Below are 19,491 nucleotides of genomic sequence, written 5' to 3'. Positions count from 1 at the left end.
AATCGGGTTATTTGTCATTTTATTGTTAAGGCCTAAGAGTTCTTCATATACCTGAAATACTAGTCCCTTATTAGATATGATTTGTAAATATTTTCTCCCATTATATGGATTGTTGTTTTACTTTTTTTCAGGATGTCCTTTGCAGCACAAAAAATTGCATTTTGATGAAATCCAATTTATCTATTTTTTCTTTTGCTATTTGTGCTTTTGGTGTCATATCTAAGAGCCCACTGCCAAATCTGAGGACCTGAAGATTTACCCTTATCTTTTCTTCTAAGAGTTTTACAGTTTGGGCTATTATTACATTTAGTTCTTCGACACATTTTGGGTTAACTTTTGTATAGTATGAGGTAAAGGTTCAAATTCAATCTTTTGTACGTGAACATCCAGTTCTCCTAGCACCATTTGTTGAAAAAATTATCCTCTCCCCACTGAATAGTCTTGACACACTAGTAGAAAAGCAATGGACCATAGATTCATATCTGGATTCTCAATTCTATTCCATTGACCTATATGTCTATTCTAATGCCAGTACCACAGTGTCTTGATTACTGTTGCTTTGTAGTAAGCTTTAAAATCAAAAAGTGAGAGTCATCCAACTTTGTTCTTCTTTTTCAATATTGTTTTGGTTCTTCTGGGTCCCTTAGCAACTCCACATGAATTTTAGGATCAGCTTGTCAATTTATGCAAAAAAGCCAGCTGGGATTCTAACAGGGGTTGTGTTGAATCTGTAAATCAATTTGGGGAGTACTACATCTTAACAATATTAAGTCTGATCCCTGAATGTGAATGTTTTTCCAGGTATTTAGGTCTTCTTCTTCCTTTTTTTTTTTTTAATTTACAATGCTGTGTTTCATTTCTGCTGTATAGCAAAGTTACTCAGTTTTATATATATATATATATATATATATATATATATACACACACACACACACACACACACACACACATATATATATATTCTTTTTTTTATATTCTTTTCCATTATGGTTTATCACAGGATATTGAATATAGTTCCCTGTGCTATACAGTAGGACCTTGTTATTTATCTAGGTCTTCTTTAATTCCTTTCCAAAATGTTTTGTGGTTTTCAGAGTATAAATTTTACAGTCATTTTGTTAAATTTATTCTCTTTTGATACTATTGTAAATGAAACTGCTTTCTTAATTTCATTTTTGGATTAAACACAGATACTTTTGTATAATAATGATTCAGACCTCTTCTTTCATTATCCATTCTCAGAAGCATACTGCCTTTTCTTTTTCTTTTTTTTTGGCCAAGCCGTGCAGTTGCAGGATCTTAGTTCCCTGATTAGGGATCGAACCTTGGCCCCTGGCAGTGGAAGTGTGGACTCCTAACCACTGGACGGTCAGGGAATTCCCCATACTGTCTTTTAATTAGAAAAATATTAGTATCTCTTAAACCTCAAGTAGGGAACTCTTTTATATAAATAAATTTTTCAGAAAAGTGAAGTGACACTCCTTCAATTAAAGTTAAAAAGTAAAATCATTTACAATGGAAATGTTTCTAAAGCTTCATGTTTCATAAAGAGAATATTGGGTATTCACTCTAGCAGCATACTATTTACTAAAATTGATAGAGATTAGCGTGCCCCCCACCCCCGTGCAAGGATGACATGCAAATTCATGAAGCATTACATTTTTTTACAAACTTAAAGTTATGAAATAAATAAGTCACAGGGGATGCTATGTACAGCATGATGACTAAAGTTAATAATACTGTACTGTATTAATAATAATGTTAATAATATCTGAAAGTTACTAAGAGAGGAAATCGTACAAGTTCTCATCACAAGAAAAATAAATTTTGTAAATATGTGTGGTGATGGATGTTAACTAGACTTACTGTGGTGATCATTTTGCAATATATACAAATAATGAATCATTATGTGTACACCTGAAACTAATATAATGTTATATGTCAATTGCACCTCAATAAAAACATTTCCATGAATATCTGATTTTTTTCCCTTGATGAATCTACTCAAGATGAGTAATAATTATATTACCCCACTTGAGCAAACACCCTTAGGGGTTAATCCAGTATATAAGGCTATTCTGCCCAGACTGTTCTGCTCTGTGACTTTGTTACCTCCCTTGCTATCAGTCTATCAGTGATCACTTCTTGATATATGTAATTCCCTCTTCCTTCTGTGTTTGTACTCTATGGAAGATTAAGAAAACTAATAAGCTTGTTAGAAATGCATCTAGAATAAGAACACAAAGGCTTTAAGAAAAAGACTGAAGGTCTGAAGCACAGGAACTTCTGGGTACACAGATCCTAAGATATCTATTTTGACTGCTAAGAAATTTTTTATTTTTATTGTTGTTTTGGTTTGCTAGTCCTCAGCTTTGATGCAGAGAGCTGGAGCTTATTAAGAAAAATGATACCATGTACAGTTTTACTATAACATGGATAAAAATTTCAACAAATGTAATTTATAATTCTAATTTACATTAATGTTAATTTATATTCTACATAAATTTTTGTGAAAAAATGCTACATTTAGCCTTGTCTATTCTGAAATATGAGTATTTTAGAGTATAATAAAACTGTAGAAAAATAATTACACTTTTATCACTGGTATGTAAATTTTCTGCTCTATATAAAACTAATCTATCTAGCAAGCTAGAGAGAATAATGTGTTATAGTTCTAATAATAACCTATCTTCATGAACATGTTTATTGTGTTATTTACTTATAATAATAATAAAAGCTAGAAGAAAACGAAGCCCAATTATATAGTAACGGTTGTGGTAATCCACTTGAAGAAACAGAATAGCCATTAAACTTATAATTACGAAAGTCACATATAGGAATTTAGTAAATAAAAAAGGCAGAATCTCAAAGCACAGCCAACTTCGTTTATACCAAAGTACATATATATGTATATGCATGTATATATAGACATATATACATTTACATACAACTAAACAAAGAGCTGCTCTAATTTTCTGTAATGTTACAATTCTGTCTACAAAAACAAAACCCAAGCAAACAGAAACAAAACAAGCTTCATGAATTGGAATTACCATTAACTTCTCTATAGGCTAGGTGCTCAAAACCAAACAATCTAATTATTATTTAGATTACTCTATCTCTGAAGTAGTTTATAACATAAAGTAGAAAAAGGAACGTGACAATCTCAAAAAAAAAAAGTTAACTTTTAGTTTCACAGTACAGACATTAGCCTAAACTACCTACAAGAGCCCTTTAATCAAAGAAACACTTAGAATTACTTAAATCACAAGGCATTTACTGTTTCAGCTTTCTATCATCCAGACAAACTGGAGAACTCCCCTATTATCCTTTAATATCAGCACCACTAGATAAAACAAGACTGCTCTGTGTTTTTTAACAATACAGAAAAATGATACCTTTTGTGGGAAGGGGCAGTGAGATCAGAAGTTCTAATTAATTTATGATCTCTGCGGAGGGGCGGGGTACAGGGGTGGAAAACATGACATGCAATTCCTTTCAAGTTTGTTTTGTTTGTGTTTTTTTTTTTTTAACTGCCTACAAGACAAAGTTCAAATCTGTATCATGGCCCACAGCTAGTCAAGAACAGACTGCTCACATCTCTACCCTCATTTCCCACTGTACCTTAGTCAAATAAAAAGCTAAGGGTAGAATAAAGAACAGTGTTTATAATCTCCTCCACTTTGATTTTACTCTAAATTTAAAATCTATACTTTGCAAAATTAAAAATAATAAAAAATTAACTATTAATCAATTAGCCAATGTTTTCCCTCCTTACCTCCCAGAAAATCCCTGAAGATTAAAGTTGGTTCAACATAGAAACTAGATAGTGATACTTAGAGAAAAGATTATTGGCTATCATTTTATACTTTATATTTCTTTTCTTGGTAATAGGTATAATTATACTGAATGTAAATGATTATAACCTTTGGAATTTAAAATTACTTCTTATGTCCTTTTAAACCTTTTTTTTCCCCCAGCATGTAGTATTTCAACTGCACACTTAACCAGTAAGTAGGGAAACTACATGGTATATAATAGAAATATCTGTCTGGGATGTCCCAGACCTGGGCTCTAGTTCCAACTCTGTGGCAAGCTAGTTTATTTTACCGTGACTAAGTTGTTTAATTTCTAATTTCTTTCATTTTTAAAATGATGAAGTTTGGACTAGACAATGCCGAAGTTCCTTAGAGGTCCAAAACTTAAGAAAGATCTTATCTATTAAATCATTCTAAGTTACCATGAGCTTTTTGGGGGTAAATCCCACTCCTGTCTCATAGTAAACTCAGAGCCAACTTTTTCATATAAGTGTCGCCAATCTAGTTGTCAGACTTGAAATTGTAGAGTAGGATTCTTGAATCATGGTCAAGTCTTTTGTTCAAGTCACTGCTTTTTCAAAAAATTTAATGTTGAATCTTGATTCTGTTACCCAGTCACTATATTAGCTGCCCCACCTCAAGCACTGTATTATGTGAGGATTTCATTACTATGTCCTTCAAAGATCTCCATCCAATTCACGGTTGAACTGAATGGAATCAAAATACAGAGCTCTACTGTTCAGCATCAGTGATGACAATGATCCGATTCTCTTTGGTGAGGTGGTTAAAACAACTACAAATCTCAACTATCTTCTCAGCCAACTCATATTTCTAAATGTGTTACTAGACTATCACAAAAGTCTGTCAAACAAATGCCTTGCTGAATAAAAATATGAGATACATAGAGACATCTGGTTTAACATGGCAGAGAAAATGTAGGCATTTCACTCTATTCCTTTCCAAAAGCCCAATGAAACGACAAAAGGAAGAAGACAGAACAAGTAAAATAGGTGGGAAAAAAGCAGACTATAGATGTCAACATTTTGGAAGATGGGCTCCATTTCCTTTGGTAAGAGCTTTGCCATTTTCTGGAAAAGTATGGCCATAAGTTCAGACAGTTTTCTCCTTAGGATGCATGATCATCACATAAGTATTGAGTCTGAACTCTCTTCATAATTAAATCCTTAATCGTCCTAGTTTTGTACTCCTGCTGAACAATTCCAAACTGGTTTAGCAATCTTGAAAATTTTACTGTTAAGTTCTCCTGATTAACTAGCCAAGATGTCAATGCATAATCCTGCAAGTTATCATATCTGTGATACTTCTAAAGTTACCATATTAACATGACACAGTCTGTGCATCGGCGAATGTGGTTAAAACTATTTGCTCCTACCATTTTTTGGTGGATTATGCTACTGACAAAAAGAATTCTTCCTCAACATCTGTTAAAGCTGTTTAACCTCAGCAAACTGTGCTTGAGTTAGAACCAACAGGATGCAATTCCAAAAGAAATTTAAACTACAATACTATTAGGAACAATAACTTTACATTCATTTGTAGTTTTCCAAGAAAGTTAAAATACATTATTTCTGGGATCATAATTTAAATTGAATCCCTCCACAACATACTGCAGAAAACAAATGATATAATTCGTTACATATCTATGAAGCAGGAACCTAAGTATCCCCTTCTGAGGGGGAGAAAAATATGTTTTATCAGTCTTACAACTTACTACAACACATAAACAAATGTACACACATACATATCTCCAAAGAGGTAAAGTACATGGGACAAAATATTAACAACTGGTAAATCTAGGTGTTATTATGGATCCTCACCATCCTATCCATTTTAGTTTTTTGTAAAATTTTGAAATTTTTCTTCATACAAGTTGGAAAAAAATAAAACAAAAATTTAAACAATGTTTTGTATTATGTATACAAACCAAGTGCTCACTATCTGTCAATCACTGTCTTAGGTGATTATATGCATTATCTAAATTTTATCTCTACAACAAATCTGTAAGATAGATATTATTATTACCCTCCTCTTACGGAGGAAAAAAAATGAAACTTGGAGAGGAAATCTGACTCAGGGCTCTTACTTTTAACCACTTGAGGCAGAAAGTAATGACACGACTTCTAAAACTTGTTTTTAGTTTGTTCCATCCACAGACCCCCCCAACATTTGCGAATTTATAGGGAAACTTTAACAATGTTATAAAAGCACAATACAGTAGCCCCTTACTCTCTGTGGAGGACTGGTTCCAGGACCCCCATGGATACCAAAGTCTGTGGCTGCGTACGCTCAAGGTCCCTTTACAAAATGGCGTATTATTTGCATATAACCTAGGAATATCCTCTGTATACTAGATCTAGATCTCTAGATTACTTATAACACCTAGTACAGTGTAAGTGCTAGGTAAATAATTATAAATACAATGTAAATCCTATGTGAAGAGTCACCTGTAATAGGGCAAATTTAAGTTTTGCTTTTTGGAACTTTATGGGACTATTTTTCCCCAGAGTGTTTTCCACCCCTGGTTGCTTGAACCCAGAGGTGAAGAACCTGTGGATATGGAGGGCCAACTTTGTATCAGTTTTTTTGTTTCGCTGACTGGCTTGATTTTTGGCTGATACAGATTGAGTTTCATTTGTTCAAAATGCTAAGATTTCCTATGAAACTATTAATAAAAAAGTAAACATTTGATTTTACAATGCTTTCACTTTCTACTAGAGAAGAAACACTTTTAAATCTTATTTTATCTTAAGCCTATATTCTTTCAGATGAATGCTTTTCAAAAAATTTTAACACAACAGACCCATACCTTTTAAACAAAATCTTGCTGAAAACTCAATATAAAGGTAAGAGAGAGTCCTGCCTGCTCACTTTTCCTTTCCCATTCTCTTGAAGTAGGAAATCCAGGGCTCCAAGACTTTGTGGGATGTAATATGAAACCAATTGCTTTATATAATATGCAACTGTAAACTGTTAATTATCACAACTGCCAGAAACAGAACTGGCTGGTAAGAGCTGAAGTTGTAAGTCCCAATTTAAGTTCATTAGTGATACTTAAGTAATTCAGATATGGAAAGAACAATATGCAGAGAAGTTGTCATGTACACTCTACTTTAGTCATAGAAATAAGTGTCTTATTTTAGAAGCAAGGGAGGAATGTGTCACAGGACAAGCTGATAGCCTTACACAATTTACCTTTGTCAGAAACATCCTTCTGTTCTAATGTACTTTTACATATTTCACCAGATACCAAAGATGGAATAGAACAAAAAGGTCAATTCTTTGTGCCTCCATTTTCTTATGTGTAAGTAAAAACATTCTCTAACAAGATACTATTTCACAAAGACAGTATACAAATTATTAAAATTTATATGCAAGATTGTTTAGTCTAAATGGTCTCCCATAAACATAGGCACATACTTGTTAGGATATGAAATCACCTATCTACTTATTCTTGCAACTAAGAAGGAAAAAAAGCTGTTATTTATAGACTAGGGATACATATTTTCTAAATTCTGGAGGAATAGAATCATTTTTATCTTAATGTTTACATGATTCTTTCCAGGCCTGATTCAGGAGACTCAAAACTTTAATTAAAAAAAAAAAAAAAAGGGAAAAACAAAGGGCTTCCCTGGTGGCACAGTGGTTGAGAGTTCGCCTGCTGATGCAGGGGACACAGGTTCGTGCCCCGGTCCGGGAAGATCCCACATGCCGCGGAGTGGCTGCGCCCGTGAGCCATGGCTGCTGAGCCTGAGCGTCCGGAGCCTGCTGCTCTGCAGCGGGAGAGGCCACAGCGGTGAGAAAGAAAAAACAACCTGCAGATCTGTTTCCACTCCATTGTGTCCTCCTACCTTTTATCCACGATCATCCTTCATCAATCTTCCTTTCTCAAATCTTCAAAATTCCCCTTTCTATTGAGGCAATATACATAGGTAAGATGCCACAGAAATAATCTTTCCATTGAAAAATATGCAAAGGCCACAAACAAGCAACTCTTAAAAGAAGAAATATAAATAAATGTGTAACGATGTTTAACTTCACCCATGAACACATACACATTTAACAAGATACCATTTTCCCCTATCAGACTAGCATAGATGAAAAGATTCTCGATAATGTTCAAGGTTTTTGAAGGAGAAACACAAACACACACACACACACACACACACACACACAGGCTCACACAGAAAGTAAAGGAAAACCATCTTTCTGGAGGGCAAATTGACAATGTGTAAGAAAATCACAAATATGTATGTATCTTTGACACAGAAAGTACACTTCCAGGATTTATCCTAAGAAAATAATCAACCAAGCTTAGACTACTACAAGGATGTATTTATTACAAGTATCTACAAGGATGTTCAGATAGTATTACTTATAATTAAAAAACAGAAATAATTTATATGTGTATTAAGACTAGCTAATAAATTTCTACATACAGACATTAAAAATGATCTATATTTAAGCTGAAACAATAGAAATTCATGCTGTATTAAGTGATAAAAGCAAGTTTACAGCACAGTTTGATTGCATTTCTAAAATATGTCCTGATCCATATTTGTTATTCTGGAAAATTAAATTAATTAAACAAAATTAGTAATTATCTTTGGAGATACTTTTAAGAAAAAATTTTAAAAAACTTTGGGCAACAGCATGTTTTCTTTTTAAAAGCATTCCTTTAAAGGATATGTTTATTGCTATTTTTCCCCTTGTTACAAAATACAGGTATTCATTAAAATAAACGAAGAACAAAAAGGAAGAAAAAAAGGAATCATCTCAGAAATATATAAACAGAAGTAAAAGACCAAAGGCTATAATAATCAGTTTCCTGTTTAGCCTTAGGGCACAGGCTGTGCTTAACACCCCACCCCTCTAGAAACTCTTGTCTTGACTTTTCGACTTCTCTACTCTTGAGGCTCTTCCTCTTCCAGCATCCTTTAAATGCACCCTCTTTCTCTCCTCACTCACACAAGGTCCACAAGCATCATATCATCACTGATGATTGCATGCTCATTAATACCTACATGGTAATGATTTCTTAATCCCAGCTGAAGTCTAATTTTTCTAAGTCTCAGAGTCACATTTCTGCATATGTGCTACATAATCCTCAAAGTCAATATATTCTCAAAGTCTAACTTACTTGCCTTCCCCACCGCCTACTCTAATCCCATGTTTCTTAGCTCTATTAAAGGTTTCCTCATTCACTTGGTCTTCCCACGCTGGCAAAATAACTGGTAACCAAATCCTGTCTAAGGTCTCCTTCTGAAATTTCTCCCTAATTCATCCCTTCCTCTACATCTCACTGCCATTTTCAGAGCTAAGGCAGGCCTGGCCACTTCTGACCTGGACTACTTAGGGTACCCATTATATGCCATACACAGTAAAAGGAACTAAGAATACGAATAAATATGAGAATATTAATAAAGCAAATTACTACCATCAAGCATATCTTGAGGTAGAGAGATGGAGGAACATGACACAATGTGACAAGTACAATTAGAACAAAAATCCACACGATGTCAACCTCTTTACTATCTGATCTAATCTTATACTGGGAATTATCTTTCTAGAATACAAACCAGATAATGTCACTCTTCTGTTGTAAAACCCTTGAGGATTCTACTCCACTGCCTACAGGATAAAGTCCAAATGCTTTAATACCAAGCAAACACTTCACAATCTGCTCCCAACGTATCTAATAGCCTCATCTATTACTCTTCTTTCACTTCACACCCCATAACCCAGCCGTGTATAACTAGTTGCTGCTCTGACAATATGCTAAACAATTTTACAACACATAGTGTTTGTGCATCCTGCTGTTGGACAGTCCTTCTTCCTTGTGCTCGCCAGTGAAGTCCCGTACTACTCTCAATCAAACCACGCTCCTCTGTGAAACCTTCATTAACCTTCTCTGCCAGTGTAGTTTTTATACACTCTATTACAATACTTATCACTTTATGTTGCAATTTGTTTTTCTTTTTCTGTCATTAGACTGTGAGATTCTTTTTTTTTAAATTTTAGTTGATTTATAATATTGTGTTTGTTTCAGGTATATAGCGAACTGATTCAGTTATACATACACATATATATTTTTCAGATTCTTTTCCTTTATAGGTTACTACAAGATATTGACTACAGTTCCCTGTACTATACAGTAGGTCCTTGTTGGTTATCTATTTTATACATAGTGGTGTGTACCTGTCAACCCCATACTCCTTATTTATCTCCCCACCACCTGATACTGTGAGATTCTTAAGTACATCTTGTAATTCTTTGTATCCTTCCCAAGTCTAGCAAGACAGTAAATATTCAAGAAGTGTTTGTTAAATGGATGATGAGGTGGAAACAGATTTACATAGAGCCAAAATACACTAATCATCCCTTTTCTTTTTTGGCTCTCTGTCTGGAATTCAGGAGTCTATTGAAGCAGTAATGCCACTACCTACCACGACCCCCACATACCAGGAACCCAAAGGAGCCCATGTATTTTTTTTCTCCCCTCTTCCTACTCATCTGGCTATCTATCCATCCAGCCCACAAATAACATCAGCAAATAATACAGATAGAATCCCTGCCCTCCAAGGGGCTTATACTGGAGTAAGGAGAGACAATTAACAGGTAAACAAATACATAAAATAATGTCAGACAGTGATCAATGTGATGAATAAAACAAAGCAGTTTGATGAGACAGAATGTGGCTAGGGGAGTAATGTGCTATTTTAAATGGAGGTGGGAAAGAAGTCACAGAAGGTTTCTCTGAGACAGTAACATGAAAGTTGAGGCCCAAGGGATGAAAAGCAACCAGCGAAGCAAAAGTTTGAAGAAAGAATCCTTCAAGCAGAAGGAATTGTAGGTGTAAAAGCTCTGAGGCACAAATGCACTTGGCTATTTGAGGGACAGAAGAGACAGGTAGCTAGAGAAAGAAATGAGTTTGGAGAAGAAAGCACAGCGTTGTAATGGCAGCCTGGGTGGAGGCCTATCTGCTCCTGCCTTGAGTTTGGAATTTTCCAGTTTTCACCTCCTGTTGTCTGCACAATCTTCTACTTCCTAATACCATAGCAAGAGGACAATGGAATGGGGTATACAGCACACCCTGTTGTCAGGAGACATCAAATGATTCTGAAAGTTACTTTTCTGGTTTCTGTTGATAAAAAGTACTCCTAGATACAATGCCCTAACAATAACGGTCCCAGGGCTAATGAAAACCTCATCAGCACACAAGAATAAAACCACTTGAAAAGAGAGACAAGTTCTTTCTACTGACTACAATGCAAGTCAAAATGGGATCCATCATATTCACCCTAGATTCGTTAGAGGAAATAAAACACAACACTTTACCACTCTGAAAATATACATGAGCTATCCTTCTACCTGAATAGATTTTTCCATTCCTGTGTAAACGTCAAGATCATATAATACAAATCTAGACTTAAGTAATTAAATACATTTGCAGTTTTCATTGACCAGGATTTTTCTTCATCTTTATAGAAATTAAACAATTTTATGATGTTTTGAGAAAGCATGAATTTATATGCATTATAAACTGCCTCAGTAATTTTGTGGATGTTTGTCACAATCTATTTAATTCAAGTACTACTGTGATGTTAGAGCAAAGTCAATCCACTATATAAATGTATAGTCACAAAACTAGCTACTAAAGCAACTCAGTAGTTGGTAGGAACTCAAGCAGTGTGAAATTACACATCTTACTCCTATTTTCAGTAGCATCTGCTGGCTTTACTAATCAGAACATGAACACATCACTAAATATAAAAGCCTTTCATTATCCTAGTCAGGTCTTAAAATTCCAGGCTCCCAGGCTTCTAGTGGTAAAAATAAATTCATTCTCAGCATCCCTAGATTCAATTCTACACCCAGTGATCTCTGGCTAGTACAGTGATGTTTCCCTGAATCTCTCTATGGGGGGATGAGAGGTAAGATTTTTTCGATCTCCTTTGGAAAAATCATGAGAAGTAGCAGAGGTAATCAAAAATAATCATCTTATACTCCCACGCTCCCACTTCCTCAAAGGGCAAAGCCTCTTACGATGGGTCTTCATAATACTACATAGTCTCAACAGCTATGAAAAATAAGAAAACACTTTAGCTTAAAAAAGGACCTTGTCACAATCTGCACCAATACAGATTGGTGACCAACTTCACATATTCACAAGATCCTTCATTTTCTCTTCCCCATTCACCTAGGGAGGGCCATAAAAAGTTTCTAAATACCCAATGTACCTTCTTCCCAATTTCACGTCTTCAAACTGGTTCATTTTATCATTATTCATCATCTCACTCATAAACCAATACCTGAAATAAAAAATCCTTTCCTTGGTTGGGTAATAAAAATTGCAAAGTTTCTCCCTGGAGTTCTAGCTCAATCCTGATGTTGGGACTTCCGGGAAGGAATGCAAACATGGTATCAGTTGGAAAACCTCTCTAAATACTGATGTATCTCCTTGCAGACTAAGTATGGATATTACAGAGTAAGTACTGACTCTTCCCTTACTAAGGGTAGATTCTGAATTAAAACAAGGCCTTAATCCCTTCTCAAAGTGTGGTTCAAGGACCAACAGCATCTTAATCAACTGGGAGTTTGTTAAAAAGACAGTATACAGGGCTCTACTCTCCAACCAACTAAATCAGAATCTTCGTTTTACTGATATCTGTATGTAGATCTCCCTACATCACAAAATCTCAGAACTGGTGGAAAATCTAAAATCCTATCACACACAATGAGGGATGAACCCTGGATAACAATTATACCTGATAATGACTATAGTCTCCTTCACAAATTCTTCAGTTCTTTTAACAATAGGTCCTCATTATAAGAACTTCTCATCAGATTATAAACTGCTGGTCTCGAAATGCACCAAAGCTTATTATAGCTGCTGTTGTTCTTGTTAGGCTAAGCCAATAATATAACCAAGTTCTTACCTAATCTGAGCTCTCCAAAGTTCCCACACCCTATCTTCTTGCCAACCCTGAAGTTGGGTCCCACCATAAGAACCCCAGAGGATGCTGAGGAGCCAGATGGTCGGGAACAGTGTCCACTCCTTTGTGCCATGGGTTTAGTTGTCCGTTGTCTTTCATCCTTTTCCCTACTAGGATGGTCCATGATCCTACACGACAGAGTCTCTGCACAGGTATCCTTAATTTGTATACCTCTCTTCAATACAAAAGTACGTCCGAATAAACTGGAGTTAGAGTAAGGTAAGGAGTTCTTTTGGCACCATGTTTATGTTTCTAATTTATCTCCAGGAGATGAAAAACCATTGATTAGTTCTGGTAGGACACGTAGTCTGTAGGTCTCAAGCATAGGAGGATATTGTGTAACCTAGGTAAAAAATCAAGAAAGCATACAGTTAAAAATTATATTTTAAAACAAATTAAGAGTTACCACTAATTAGAATGGACTCTATCCAAAACTGAGCAAAGTGGACAGCTTCCTGAAATGGATTTTGGTTTTACATCCTCCAACAGTTTAGCCATCTGGACTAGTAATTCATCTGGTAACATAGGCTAAGTAGGCTACAGACCAGGGCAGCTAATGGAACACAGAACCCTTTAACATAAAATGCTTTCTTCTAGTGTTGTACATATGACTCAAAAGAAAGCTATTTGTTGGCTTTTTCATCACTGGCTAACAAAGATATGGTGGGGTTCAGCCAAGTTAAATAAACTGAGGCCAATTAAAAGCTCTTCCCCTCAATTTGGACAGAACCTATCAGAAACAAGCTACTCACTACTCACTGTCCCCCTCCTCCATCCCCACCATTTATCAAGCACTGACAGCAATCACGAAATCCAAAACAAGTTACGGATTGACACAGACTACTTCTATGAAGGCCTTTCCAAAACCCTAGTGGTACAAAGTAGTACTAGACTAAAGGTTGGGAAAGCTCAACTTTTGGTCTAGTTTTCACTGTGGGCTGAGTACACAATGACAGAGTGCCTGAAGCAGGTCCTTTGCACAACCCCAAAGTGAGAATAAATCTGAAGAACAAAAAATCTTAAACAAAACTCATCCCTACCAGAATTCTCCAGTTTCTCAATTTAGGACTAAGCCCAAGACAAAGTTTACAATGAGATAATTTTGATGCTATTTTTGATAATCTAGGTGAGTATCCTTAACAAAAAAATATTCTGTTACCACCAATCACAGACTAAACCATACTTTTGTTTCACTTTCACTGAAGATTTCCCTTAAAATTTTAAGGAAGAAGAGAATTAGAACTGCTTGGTTACTATTGCGTGTATACAAGAAAGCAAATATGTCCAGACTGTAAGCTTCTTACGGACACCTTTAATTCCCTAGTACAGGAACAGGCACATACGTGTGAGCTGAATGTACAAATGGGCACATAATCCAAGAACATACTCTGTTTACTTCATTATAGTAGTTAACTGTTTATTTTCATCTTTTCTGTCTGCTTTCTTTGCATTATTAAAACTGCATAATGACTTTAGGCTTCCGTAAACCTAATCATCATTAAAATACATTTCCCTGTGGGCTTCCCTGGTGGCGCAGTGGTTAAGAATCTGCCTGCCAATGCAAGGGACACGGGTTCGAGCCCTGGTCTGGGAAGATCCCACATGCCGCGGAGCAACTAAGCCCGTGAGCCACAACTACTGAGCCTGCGCGTCTGGAGCCTGTGCTCCATAACGGGAGAGGCCGTGACAGTGAGAGGCCCGCGCACCATGATGAAGAGTGGCCTCTGCTCGCCACAACTGGAGAAAGCCCTCGCACAGAAACAAAGACCCAACGCAGACAAAAATAAATACATTTATTTAAAAATAAAAAAATTTTTAAAAATAAAATACATTTCCCTGAATTCAGGAAATTATACATCTACATTCAAAATGTATATTCTGTTAAAGTAAAAACTCAGGGTGGTAAGAATAGGTCAGTAATTACTGGATTTCCTACATGAACAACATTATGAATTTATATTTCTCCTCACTCTTTCTCTTATTATAATTTCATCTAATATCCTTCAATTATCTTTGTTGTCTACCCAAAGTCCCTCAAACAATGTGAGTAAAGAAAGAGAAGTAGGGAATTCTCTGGCTGTCCAGTGGTTGGGACTCCACACTTTCACTGCCAAGGGTGCGGGTTCAATCCCTGGTCAGGGAACTAAGATCCCACAATACACGCAGTGCACACCCCCCCTTCAAAAAAAAAAAAGAAAGAAATGAAATTTAAGATGTTTTATTTAGATAGTCCATCTTAACAGGTGGTCGTGTGTCTATAGATGATAAACTGTCAGGCTATACTTTCTTCCTTTATATCATATATTTTTTTGAGAACAGGTAAAGGGTGTCTTAGCCTATCCAGACAATTTTGAGCATTGAACTAACTCCTAAAGTTTCATCAGTTATCATTAGTATAATAGTCTTATTTATAAGATTTGAAAATCTGTACTACCTTGTCTATTGCTCTTCATATTTTTCATTGTGTTCACTTCTTTCCTAACAAAAGGAAATTATTTTTATAATGCTTGTCATTAGCTTTCTCCATTGCACTTAGACTCATGTAACATTAGGTTCAGTAATCACTCACAGCCCTCATATCCAAGTATACTTGCATGTATGTATTCAAAAAACATACAGTAGTACTTGCCAGGTTAGAAAACTGCCGAAAGCCAACAACCGTATTCAGCTGGGAGAAGGATGTTTCTTTTTTTTAAACATCTGTTTGTAGATTAGAACAATCATTTTACCTCCCACAAACATGGTAAACACACTTATCAATGTTGTAATCTATTCATGAGACATTAGCACAATTTAATTTGTAACTATGAAAGATGAAATATATTCAATACTACTTTATGTGGCACCTCTCATTAGAGAAATCAAATTGAATGATTAAATTTTTAAAAATCCTATTTCTTTTTCACCACTCGCTGCTCAAAACTATTTCCTACTTCCCAATTACAAACTCTTTAGCTTGTCACTTGAGTCCCTTCAATATCAACTCCCTAAATAAATTCATGTATTAAAGCTACTACATAAAGCAAAGGAACATCCACCCTTAGCTCTTATACCTAAAATGGTCTCTTAAGTCTTCTGTCTTATTTAAGGCCTGACTCATATCTTACATCCTTTGTGAAACCTTTTATAACCAATTCATCATTAATGCTTGGAGCACCACTGTCTACACCACCATTTGCTACCTACCATATATCAGATTATATTGATATGTATTCTAATATTCAATTTGATTATAAGCCCTTGAAGTTAGGGATCTTGTCACATCTCTTTTAGTTTCTTGCATATAATTGGTACTTAATAAGTACTGAGTAATAATTATGATCTTGAATAATAGAAGACAGATTCCTAGCAACATAACCTAATATTTATACAAAATAATATGTAAAAGTAAGGAGAACCCTAAATAACCCTAAGAACTCCTAGAACTCATCTAGCAAGAAGCTGGTATTATTTCATTTAAATTCATTAGTGTTAAGACATAGGCTACTTAGAATTTCCATTTCACAAGGATATTAAATGGTTTATTTACAGTTACTAGCAAATAACATATGAAAAAGTTAGCTCAAGATCCAGGTGAAATGGAACACCCAAGGTAACAATTATGTTATACTTTAACCTTATTTTTAAAAAATGGCTTCTAAGGACAGCAGTAAAAGATAAACTATATGTTTATATTATTTCTCCTCTTTTTTTTTTAACAGTAGAAGGAGAAAGGAGAGAAATTATATAAATGCAGTAAGCAGATGTTTGTTTTTCTGGGGAATAAACTATTCAGCAATCACTTAGATCTCATTAAACATGTTAATGTTACAATGCATATGTATCTGAATTTTTAGAGTCATACCAGCAAGTTTCTTAAAAAGCCTAATTCTAGTAGTTTCTACCACTCTAGGCATGCCTGAATTAAAGAAAAGGTATTTTTAAAATATGACAGCGGCTTCCCTGGTGGTGCAGTGGTTGAGAGTCCGCCTGCCGATGCAGGGGACGCGGGTTCGTGCCCTGGTCCAGGAGGATCCCACATGCCGCAGAGCGGCTGGGCCCGTGAGCCATGGTCGCTGAGCCTGCGCGTCCGGAGCCTGTGCTCCGCAGCGGGAGAGGCCCGCGTACCACAAAAAAAAAAAAAAAAAGTTTTTAAACAGGAAAATAATAGTTCATACTGTAGTTAATAACAAGAGAACTGAAAAAATGTTAGCATATAGAAAGAAACACAATTTAAAGGATTACATACCAAACTGCCAAATTTCTAAATCAAGATAAAATTACAAGCACTTACACTTTGTTAAAATTTGCAAAACATTATTACTTTTTATAATGAATATTTTACCTCTGTAAACAGTTTACAATAATAGAAAGTCTTCCTAACACTGTTTAAATTAAAAATGACACTTGCAAGGAAACAACCAAGAGTTTAATGAAACTGCCACCATAAAAACAAGTAGTCACTGATTAAAAGTAGACATTATGTCAAAATTAATCATACTTGGGGCTTCCCTGGTGGCGCAGTGGTTGAGAGTCCGCCTGCCGATGCAGGGGACACGGGTTCGTGCCCCGGTCCGGGAAGATCCCACATGCCACGGAGCAGCTAGGCCCGTGAGCCATGGCCGCTGAGCCTGCGCGTCCAGAGCCTGTGCTCCGCGATGGGAGAGGCCACAACAGTGAGAGGCCCGCGTACCGCAAAAAAAAAAAAAAAAAAAAAAAAAAAAAAAAAAAATTAATCATACTTTATCTTTTATACCTTATAATACTGTGACTGAACTTCACTGGATTTAGAATGTTATAAAACTAGCAATCATATGTATGCTAAAGTTATACATACTGTAGTCCTAGAAAAATTAAAGTTCCATAGTGATGTGCTCCCCAATTGAGGTAATTTGATTATTTAAAAACCAAAAGTTTTGTGCACAGCATACATGACACCTTACTGGGCACATCAGAGACTATTCTCGAGTCAAATAGAGGTGTAAACTCTCTGGTCACTTTACTCAAAGCCAAGATTAAATTCTCCCAACTCTGTAATTAGTCATCATGGACCTAGGATTTTATAACAATGTGGAGAATCAATATAATTGTTATACTAAGGATTAAGTGGACTCAGTGTTTAGCTCCCTCAAACGAAAAATACTTGATCCTGCATTACCAACTCAACACCTTAATATATTTCAGTACCACAAGGAAGCCAAACGCATAACCCTCATGAACAGGGAAGAATGTCTCATGTAGAGCAACTAAATGTAAGAATTGAACTAAGGGCTAAAAATCCTGAATTCTAATCACAGATAAGCCAGTGACCCAAGCCAACACTTACCTCAACTTTCTCAACCACAAATTGAAACTTATTCAAAAATAAGTCATAAAATATTTGGGAAAAAAAAAGAATTAAAACTTAAACTTTTTAACCAAGAAAAAGAATTCATTGTCCTAACCTGGTCTACACATAGACAAATCCCAATGGCCCTGAAATCAGTACTGGTAAGTGTGGCAACTTAGAAAAACTTAGAGTATGTTTAGCGACTGGAAGGTGGCATTTTAATACCTTATGTTTAATCATAGCTGAGTGCATAAAGAGGTTTATGCTGTCAGTACTGTCCTAACAAGGATACAGCACAGCCTTGTCTACAAAATGTTTAAAAATGTGCAGTTCAAGAAAAAATGATTAACTATAGATTATATATACAATAGAAGTATAAATTGTTATTTATTTACTATTATCACATATTAATTAAAATACTAAATCAAATTATATCTGTTAAATACGCAAGTACAGTTTAAAAGTATAAAAATGTAGATATACTTTGTGAAATATAATCTGTATTTAATCATTCTCAAATACTTCTATATTATATACTTAACTCTTTCTTTAACAATATTAGTCCTTACTGCCTTCATTCATCATCTTGGTTATGTGCCCGTTTTTTGGATCCCAGCATTTTTATCTTTTATTATCTGAAAAAGCAGTATTACTGACATTCTTCATTTGGTAAGTTAAAACTAAGATGAAATTGTTCCCAATTTTTTAAACTTAACACTGGGTAAAGTCAATGATAAGAAAAATGATGAAACTGGTTAACAGCAAAATTTGGGAATTACTATACAAAAAAAAGCTTGCAGGAGGTGGGAGGGCAGGGAGGATGGAACTTTGCAAATTGAAATATGGCAGATTACTCAAACAGCCTGCCTCCTAAAAACTGAAAATGCTGAATTAAAAGCAATAAGTCAGGTATTTTTCAGCTTGAAAAGTTTTTTATTTATTTCTATCTTATATCCATTTCTCTCCTACATATTTTCACACTTGCCTTTAAGTCCTTAAACTTTTTATTTTATTTTTTTAATTTAATTTAATTTTTTTTTTTTGCCGTACGCAGGCCTCTCACTGTTGTGGCCTCTCCCGCTGTGGAGCACAGGCTCTGGATGGGCAGGCTCAGCAGCCATGGCTCACGGGCCCAGCCGCTCTGCAGCATGTGGGATCCTCCCAGACCGGGGCATGAACCCATGTCCCCTGCATCAGCAGGCGGACTCTCAACCACTGCGCCACCAGGGAAGCCCATAAGTCCTTAACCTTTTTAAAATAATTGTTTTTAAAGTCTTGGTGCACGAATTCTATCATTTCAGCATTTCTAGGTCTATTTCTATTGACTTATTTTTCTCTTAGCTATGGATGA

At 35.4% G+C, this 19,491-nt stretch overlaps 1 protein-coding gene across 5 annotated transcripts in view; it reads right to left on the bottom strand.

Annotated features, from left to right (window-relative positions):
• CSNK1G1 (casein kinase 1 gamma 1) overlaps positions 1-19,491 on the bottom strand; it is a 153,555-nt gene that overhangs the window by 93,344 nt on the left and 40,720 nt on the right. For 3 of the 5 annotated variants that reach the window (XM_079910396.1, XM_079910399.1, XM_079910398.1), the window contains exon 2: positions 12,776-13,175. The exons of 1 other annotated variant lie outside the window; for it this stretch is intronic. In XM_079910396.1, the coding sequence (XP_079766522.1) occupies positions 12,776-12,956 (181 nt within the window). In that variant the 5' untranslated portion in view covers positions 12,957-13,175. Of the gene's footprint in view, positions 1-12,775; positions 13,176-15,266; positions 15,284-19,491 lie in introns of those variants that run through there. One more of the 5 variants, XM_079910397.1, reaches the window with a different exon arrangement.

This window comes from Stenella coeruleoalba (assembly GCF_951394435.1).
Source record: "Stenella coeruleoalba genome assembly, chromosome: 2".
Taxonomy (NCBI): domain Eukaryota; kingdom Metazoa; phylum Chordata; class Mammalia; order Artiodactyla; family Delphinidae; genus Stenella; species Stenella coeruleoalba.
The sequence above is the reverse complement of the archived record's forward strand: the minus strand, read 5'-3'. Positions and strand labels throughout refer to the sequence as shown.